General features: G+C 43.1%; 1 protein-coding gene across 1 annotated transcript; it reads left to right on the forward strand.

Moving 5' to 3' along the window:
• Window positions 1-5,779: 5,779 nt before the first annotated feature.
• Window positions 5,780-7,350, forward strand: LOC114923436 (zinc finger and SCAN domain-containing protein 2-like). The gene has a single exon (XM_029286416.1). It carries the CDS (start codon window positions 5,780-5,782, stop codon window positions 7,121-7,123), a length of 1,344 nt encoding a protein of 447 aa, XP_029142249.1. The 3' UTR covers window positions 7,124-7,350.
• Window positions 7,351-9,510: the final 2,160 nt, after the last annotated feature.

The raw sequence follows: 9,510 nt of genomic DNA on the forward strand, positions 1-9,510 counted from the left end.
TTTTCAACAAGCGGGCCTGACCTAGGGTGAGTTTTAAATAGGGACAATTTTTAACGATTTTAAAGAGCCACAGCTACCAATATTTGGGTTTTAATTGGTTTTTAGTAGGGGAAATTTTTTGTATGATGTTTTAATATGCTGTGAGCCGCCCTGAGTCCCATGGGGAGAAGGGCGGCATATAAATCCTATAAAATAAAAAATAAAATAAAAATTAAGCTTAGTCAATAAATATCATTCATCTTGTTAGCTTTACAATATTAAATAACCTTAGTTAATATGATACTAAACAAATATAGTCACCAAGAATGACAATAATCATAAAAAAGGGAAAAAAAGAAAAGTTAGTAAGTATCATTCATCTTAAGTAGCAATTATTAATATAATACTAAGTAATCATAATCGCTAACAATAACAGTAATCATGAAAGTAAAGTCTAGTCAATAAATATCCTTCATCCTATTAAGTTTCACAATCCATTTTCATTCTATCAAGCTGCTAACCACTGATAAAGAGAGCCATTAATTTTTGACATGGTAGTCTCTAATTGCCCCTCAGCCTGGACTGTTTGCTCTAGTTAATTCATGAACTTAGTGACTTGGGACAGTGAGATGGGTGGCATACAAATTTAATAAATAAATGTGAATATTCGTAGGATGCAGACTGACAGACACGCATTACGTATCATTCTGTGGTTCTTCGAATGTTCAAAAATGAATAATTAATAGGTTTTAGTGCCTTCCTTTCACGTAAAATATAAATAAGATACAGAAGTGGATGCTTTTTAATGATTGTGTTTTAAATATTTCTAGAAAGTTTTTTTTCCCCCACAGAAAATCCTAAGTAATGTTTGTTGTCTGTTCTACAGTATAATTTTAAAGTATTCTGCAAAGTTTTCTCATCTGCAGGTCAAATATTTCATTTCATTTCTTTTGCATTTGCTCGTCTTCCAGACTTTTTGAACTTTGTGTAGCTTATTTTCTAGAACAATTTGAGTCATACATCGTACTTCTTTGTTTTATTCCTTGCTAACACTTTTGTCAAATGAGAGAGCAAGGTAGATCCTACTTGCTCAATACCGGCCTGCAGTTCGTAATTGAATCTTCTTAGTGTAAGTCAAACCACTGTGCTTATCAAATCACACCATCCTGGTTCTCAGTTTTGTATAATGTACCTCCTTCAAGTCATGGAAGAAGAAGATCTCTATCCGGCTTTCCAAAGTGGGAATGGATTTTCCTGTGACATATGAAAAAAGATAAAAGAATTCCGGGTCTGTTGACAGGTCTGGGACCTCTAATAACTGCATGCCCTGCGTTTTGGGAATACAGACTGGTAAGTGCACGATAGCTGGGTTGGTTGGTGTCAGGGAATTGCACAGCCAGTGCCCAAATTAAGTCAGAGACGCTGACACAAACTTGTATAAATAAATATATTTAATATATTAAAACCAATAAATAATGCTGATCACCAAGAGAGTAAGTAAAAATATTTAATAGACTAAACCTAGCTTTCGTCGGGCACTCCCGACATCGTCAGGGTTCAAAGAAGGCGGTTCCTTCTTCGCGAAAACAGAGAAAGGATGCGAAAGGACTGCACACGGGGGGAAGAAACGTACTTGGAGTGCAAGAACATAGACAGCTGGGCCCTGTTACACGTTCACGTAGCCGGATACAGGCAATTAGAGGCTGTATGTAAGTTCCCTCCCAGGAACCGCCTTCTTTGAACCCTGACGATGTCGGGAGTGCCCAACGAAAGCTAGGTTTAGTCTATTAAATATTTTTACTTACTCTCTTGGTGATCAGCATTATTTATTGGTTTTAATATGGATATACCCAAGAGTCGGATTTTTACTCTAATTACTAGTCATATATTTAATATCTATATTTACAGCAAGCAAGATAGGCACATCACTACATCATGAGGTAAATCATCAGAAAAAGGCAAGAAAAAGGGAAACTTCCCCCTTTACACTCCGCAGCCAATCATAATGTAGATTACCTCATGCAGGAGCCCGCACTCTCCAACCAATCAACTACAATGGTGTGTTCTGGCCCTAGGCACTTTACTGTTCCAGCTTTTAAATTAAAAAATCTTAACAGTTGGGCTCCAAACAGGCTTGAATTGTTGGAATAAAATGTCGGATGGAGTGTTTCTGTTTGGAAATCTATCTAGCCCATTTTGCTTCTGGTTATTCCATTTCAAATTCTCCCCTCAGGACGGTGCTATAGGGCAGTGGTGGCGAACCTATGGCACACATGCCAGAGGTGGCACTCAGAGCCCTCTCTGTGGGCACGCATGCCATGCCCCAGAGGTGGCAACTGTCTCTCTTCAACCAACCGCCCACTAACTCGCTGAGGTCCCACATGGCTGGATGCATCCCAGCACCCATGTGCTTGCTGACCTCTGTGTGCAGGGGCCGATGGTGTCAGGCAGCAGCCGCCCCGGCCCCTGCCTCACCTTGCCCTGTGATAATGGCACCCCTGTCCTGCCTCACCTCACCCCGCAGGACAAGCCTTCTGCCCACCGCCTCACCTGCCAGAGACCCCCTGGATCTCCCCCAACCCTGTCCGGCCCCCACAGGCGTCCCTCCCCACAAGCAACATCGAAGTGATCATGCCCACCTTGGCCACACCCACCCAATCTGCCATGACCACCACAGCCACGCTCACCCAGTGGACCACGCCCACCTGGCACCCGGTGATAAATAAGTGGGTTTTGGGTTGCAGTTGGGCACTCGGTCTCTAAAAGGTTCGCCATCACTGCTATAGGGCATTGCATGCCAAAACAACTAGACACAAAGATAAGTTTCTTCCCCCATGCCATCACTCTGCTAAACACAGCACTGTCTTCTGCCGAAAGATGAGTAGGCTGTCTTGCTATTATCCTTCTCATCTTCTCATCTTCCTCACCTCTCATCTTTCCTACTACCTTCTCCTATTGGTATATTACGTGATCAATTATTGTATCTTATGATTTATGATTGTATCTTATGGTTTATGATCTTTGCAAGTACACTGAAAGCTTAGGCCCAGGGGACAAATTCCTTATGTGTCCAATCACATTTGGCCAATAAAGAATTCTATTCTTTCCAATTTTTGAGTTTTTCTCAAATTCCATGACTTGTGTTCAACAGGCATGTCAAGCTGCTAGCCCACGGGCCAGATGCATCACGCCAAAACCGTGCCCACCCCATTGCCGACAATGGGGAGTAAGTCGCGATACGTCGCACGATGTCACGTGACATCGCGAGTTTGACATGCCTGGTCTACAAGCATTGAATTGCTCTGAGACTCTCCGCCTTCATTTTTATACCTTTCATTTGCCATAAAGATTTGTCAAATGGTTTGCTGAAATCCAACTATACTAACTGCACCGCATTTTGCTGATCTAGTAATTTAGTTGCTTAAACTGAAAACAGGCAATAGGATTTTTTTGTTGTGATTTGTTTCTAACAAACCCATATTGGCTTCTTCTAGTAATCACATGCCTTGTTTATAGGTGCTCTCAAATTCTCTGCTTGATTATATAGCTTATATTTTTATATTATATTTATATTTTTCCCAGGATTTTCCAGGTATTACTGTCAAACTGATTGGTCTATAATTTCCTGGATCCATTTTCCCCCTTAATTGTTGTTTGGAATCACATCAGCTCTTTTCCAGTCCTCTGGTATTTCCTATGTTACATAAGCTTTCAAAGATTACATCCAGTGGCTCCAAAATTACATCATCTACAATTCTAGGCAATACTATAATACAGATTTAGACACTACAATAAAATGAGTCAGATAGGAAGATAGTATCTTCTACCTAGATCTGGTTTGGAAGCAATGTGGGTGGACACTTTAAGATTTTGTCCCATATTCCATTATTCTATTAATAGGATGAAGTTGGCAGTTGTTCAGTGCTACATACACAAACAAGAACTTCATGAACAGCGCAGCGCCTGGCTCAATTTGTGAAGCTAAGTAGTGTCAAGCTGCACTATTACAGCTTAACTCATTTGCAGAGGCAGGCTTTGAGGATTTATCCTGCACACACCCCAATAGAGGAAAAACTGGCTGAACAATCTTCACCGGCCCCTTTCTCGTTGCCTGCCCGGCCTTTCCCCCAAAGGCACTTTCCTTTGGTTTAGTGCAGGGGTAGGGAACCTTGGCTCTTTTATGACTTGTGGACTTCAATACCCAGAATTCCTGAACCATCCATGCTGGCTCAGGAATTCTGGGAGTTGAAGTCCACAAGTCAAAAAAGAGCCAAGGTTCCTTACTCCTGGTTTAGTGGCTGCTTATTGCAAACGAAGCTTCGGGCTCAGCTATAGAGGCCATGAGTGCACCCTTGGGGGACCTGGGAAAAAAAGCTGCGGGATAGATTGTCATGGACGGAAGCTATCGGTGGGAATCGAACACGACTTGACGGCACGTAAGGAAGCTCGGAATCAATGAGAACATCTTGCAAAAGCCTTACGGTAGAAATAGATCGAGCGTGCCTTACGTCGCTAGATGGCGCTCTACAAGGAAGCAACCTAGAAAGCAGTGAATACAGTAGAGAAGCGGCATCGCTAGTCTGACATTGTACCAGAGGGGTAGAGGCTGAGATGGATCGAGATGAAACGATAGAGTATTGGATTGATAGAGAGGATGTAGAGGAGAGCAGAACAGAGGAATTTCCTCTTCCGGCTCACTTATGGGAGGATGATGGCGCCGCGGTTGCTTCTTTCGCTGATTCAGGGGACGAAGCGACTCCTGGAAGGTGAGTGGAGGGCAGGTCGGAGGAGAAGCCGGGAGCAAGCGGGGCTGTTTGGTTTCCTCCACGGTGTGGGAGCAGCGAAGCGACAAGGCTGAAAGATGTCGGCTGCTGCAGCATATTCTTTCTCTTTCCAAATTTTATTCCTCTGGGGCTGCACGATTTAAAACTGCTGCCTGTAATTTTATGCTGCGAGATGGGAAATTTAAAATGTCTTTACTTCTGTTTCATATTTCCTACCCGCCTGTCTCCATCAGTCTTTACGTAACACTTCATTCCTTGAGATATTATCAACGTGCTTGTTTTCCTGGCAAGTGTGGAGTTTCATGGGCAAAAAGGATGCTTTAAATGTGCAGAGGCTTTGGGCATCATTTCATCTGTTAATGACCTCACCTTTTTAAAATTAGATCAAAAAATCTGAGTGAATCCACTTCTGTTACTTATTGCATGCGGAAATACACATAGATTTTCTTCATACATAAATTCGTAGATGTGTATTTCTGTGTGCATCTGTATAATCTAATCTTCAGCATTTTCAGGAACATTTTATAATAACAATTTGCAATGCTAATAATTTGTGACTTACCTAAGCCAAAAGGAGAATTTCATGGTTGGATATATGAATGGATATTTGAACTTGGATCTTGCTAGTTCTCTATATGCCAAATAAATTGTAATTAATGTTAGAGGTTAAACTAGCATTTTGATATGTTTGCTTATTCGTGGTAATACACGCAGGTTTTTTTTTTTCTGTTTTCACAGGTTGTCCAGCCATTTTTTAAATCACAATGAAACTAATCCATTAATATGAAACTATAGACACAGGATGCCAAGAAGAGCATGCTGGATTCCAAAGGGACTTGATTCAAAGCAACACCAGTTAGAGATTAGAAATATTTTTGATCTCCTCAAGAATGTAAGATTATCAGCGATGGAAAAACCCCACAGTCTGTTTATTGTAAGAAAAATACAGATTGCAGATCATAGCTGATTATGCACGAGAGAATCCAAACCACAAAAAATGCACACAAATGCTCAGAATGTGGCAAACACTTTATTCAGAACAGCTTCCTCATGGAAGGACCCACACTGGAGAGAAACTCTACCAGTGCTCCCAGTGTGGCAAAAGGTTTAGCACACACACCAATCTGGTGAGACACAAGAGGACTCACACTGGGGAGAAACCCTTTGATTGTCCTGATTGTGGAAAAAGTTTCAGCCAGAATTCTGACCTGGTGATCCACCAGAGGACTCACACGGGAGAAAAACCATATAAGTGTCCAGAGTGTGGGAAAAGTTTCACTAAGAATTTCAATCTGGTGATACACCAGAGGACTCACACAGGAGATAAACCATATGAGTGTCTGTATTGTGGGAAAAGATTCAGTCAGAATGCCAACCTGGTAATACACCAAAGGACTCACACAGGAGAAAAACCATATGAGTGTCTGTATTGTGGAAAAAGTTTCAGTCAGAATGTCAACCTTGTAATGCACCACAGGACTCACACAGGGGAGAGGCCATTTGAGTGTCCGGATTGTGGCAAAAGTTTTCAGCAGAATTCCAAGCTGGTGATACACCAGAGGACTCACACAGGTGAGAAACCGTATGAATGTCTGGAATGTGGGAAAAGTTTCAAGGAAAATTCCAGCCTACTGTTACATCAGAGGACTCACACAGGAGAAAAACCATATGAGTGTCCAGATTGTGGAAAAGCTTTTAGTAGGAATTCCAACCTGCTGATACACCAGAAGACTCATACCGGAGATAAACCATATGAGTGTCCAGATTGTGGGAAAGGTTTCAATTGGAATTCAGACCTAGTGATACACCAGAGGATTCACACAGGAGAAAAACCATATGAGTGCCTGGATTGTGGAAAAAGTTTCAGTCGGAATTCTCACCTGGTAGAACACCAGAGAACTCACACAGGAGAAAAACCATATGAGTGTCCTGATTGTGGGAAAAGTTTCTTTCGCAATTCTAACCTGGTGGTACATCAGAGAACTCACACAGGAGAGAAACCATTTCAGTGTCTAGAGTGTGGTAAGAGTTTCCATTGGAATTCCGCTCTGGTGATACACCAGAGAACTCACACAGGAGAAAAACCATATGAGTGTCTGGAGTGTGGGAAAAGTTTCATTCGGAATTCCGACTTGGTGATACACTGGAGGACTCACACAGGAGAGAAACCGTATGAGTGTCCAGATTGTGGGAAAGATTTCAGTACTCAGTCTAGCCTTATAAACCATGTAAGGTTACACATAGGGGAGAAACCATTCAAGTGCCCAGATTGCGGACAATGCTTCACACAAAATTCCTCCTTTATCACACATAAGAAATTCCACATGAGACAAAATTTGACGTGTATAGAGGAATCTTGAATTTCTTATCTCATTGCAAGCTCAACTGAGAAAGTAACTATTTTAATTTCTTGCCTGATTGTTTTTAATCAAACATGTCTTAATATTAAACATGATGGAGGAGATCTGAATTGAGAAATCCAAGCTCTTTCTGAGCTTCCTTGCCTCTTGTGAAAGTGGAGATGCATGCGCATGTGCACACTTCCCTGCCACTTGCACGGCCCTGTCGTTGGGGACCCCTGTCCTAGGGTCAGGATTTCGCCCCCCATTGTAGTAAGTCAATGATTATCTGTATTATATGCACCAAAGTGGAAAGTCTCAACTTTAACCATAATGGAGGAATGGTTGGTGAAGATGACGGAATTTTCTGAGAAACTATATTAACTTCCTCAACCAGAAAAAAGATATTCTCTATATTCATTACTGATTAGAAGTTTGTTAGAGATTTGCGTGAAACAGAAAAAAAATGAAGTTATAATTTACAGTTGTGATTATAAAAAATAAACCAGGTAGAAAAAAGAGTTTTTAACCATAGAGTAAGAACTAATTTTGTATTTCTAATTATGATTACTGTAAAGGAGATTGGAAGTAACTTCTCTCTTATCTTTTTCTTTTTGCATTTTTGATTTCTTTTTTCTTCTATTTAGTGTGTTTTTGCTTTTAATCTTCTCTTTAAAATTAATAAAAAATTATATTTAAAAAATCCAGTGTAACAGTCAAGGACACTGGATGGAAAGCCACACGTTCCAGTGCTAGGTTAAACAGGAAGGTGGCTGTCAGGTGCCATGAAATCCTAATTTAAGATGTCAAATGAGAGGCTGAAAGTATCTCTGTGCAGGTCAGAGTTCAAAATGAGAATATGGCCTCCTTGGCTCAGGATACCACCCAGGAAGTGCTTTGTATGCTGTCTCGAGTTCCTGAACAAAAAGGGAATCAATAAAATTTATTCATTTTAATTTATTAAATGTATATGCCTTCTCTCTGATTATTACAAGGTCATAAATAGCAGTATAAAATTATACGGTTAAAAAGAGCAAAACATTGGGCACCTATGTTGGAGTTATTTGATTCCAGATTTCTCCATGCAACAGAGCTCAGAGCCAATAGCTAAAATGGCCAATATTTCCACCCATTAAAATGGCAGTTTAGGGTGTCCCTCTGAAAAATTCAGCCTGGTGATTAATCGGCCATGTGCTTTGGTAGGATATTCTAATTTTGCCTTTTGATTTCGCTTCATTATTATTTCCACACAACATTTTTTCCTGGACGTTCTAAGTTGCCATGCAAATTCATTCCCGCCGCCTTAGTTCTTTCCCTCAATATTTATCAGTTTCCTATTTCTGGTTATTGCTTGCTCTAGTGCAGACATGTCGAACACAAGGCCCGGGGGCTGGATGCGGCCCGTGAAGTGGTTTCATGTGGCCCGCGAAGCCATCTTGGAAACAGTGAGGGAATGGCCCCCGCTGCCTTGGCCCTGGCCCAGGCCGGCCGGGAGCCAATGTACAATTTTGTGGTGGCCATCTATGCTGAAACGCATTCAGTCTTAGCTTCACAAGGCCGTCTGGAAACAGCGAGGAACCAGCCCCTGCCATGTCGGCCCTGCCCCCTGGGTGCATGCTGGGGTGGTGTCACCCTTTGTGAGGAATGAAGAAATGCACCATCGCCTGGAAGTGGCCAGCAAATGGCCCTCACCTACTTCACATATCCGGCTTGATGGGCTCTGGGGGGAGGGGTTTCGGCAGGCAGTGGGGTGCTCTCCTCACAGCGCCGAGAGGCTGAGCCGGACAGCGCAAATCCAAAAAGAAGCACGCCACCTAGCCCCCAGCTTGCCCAGTTTCAGCAGGCAGCGGAGCGCTCTGCTCACAGTGCCAAGAGCTGAGCCAGGTGGCACGAAACTGATGAGAAGTGCAGTGCTGCCTAGCCACCAGTCTGCCCAGTTTCAGCAGGCAGCAAGGTGCAAAGCTGGCGAGCTTCGCACCATCCGGCTCAACCTCTCGGCGCTGTGAGGAGAGCGCCCTGCTGCCTGCTGAAACCGGGCAGGCTGGGGGTTGGGCGGCATCACGTTTTCTGGATTCGCGCTGCCTGGTTCAGCTTCTCGGTGCTGTGAGGAGAGCGCCCCGCTGCCTACCAAGACCACATGGCATTGCGCATGGCCTGAGAGGAACGGTGAGGCTCCTCCATTGGACCATGCCTTGGCACTTGCCCTGGTTCCACCGCCTTCTGCCAGAGACCCTCAGATCTGTCCCATTCCTGCCCAGGCCCCCACAGGTACCCTTGATGCGAACGATGTAGAGCTGGCTATGCCCACCCAGTAGGCCACACCCACTCTGGCCGCACCCACCCTGGCCACACACCCCCGAGGGCAACCGCAATGCTGATGCGGCCTTCAATGAAACTGAGTTTGACAC

The sequence above is a fragment of the Protobothrops mucrosquamatus genome, unplaced genomic scaffold (assembly GCF_001527695.2).
Source record: "Protobothrops mucrosquamatus isolate PMUCROS unplaced genomic scaffold, P.Mucros_1.0 scaffold3603, whole genome shotgun sequence".
NCBI lineage: Eukaryota > Metazoa > Chordata > Lepidosauria > Squamata > Viperidae > Protobothrops > Protobothrops mucrosquamatus.

Coding starts and splice junctions, on each gene's coding strand:
- LOC114923436 (XM_029286416.1), top strand. CDS start 5,780: ATGTGGCAAACACTTTATTCAGAACAGCTTCCTCATGGAAGGACCCAC.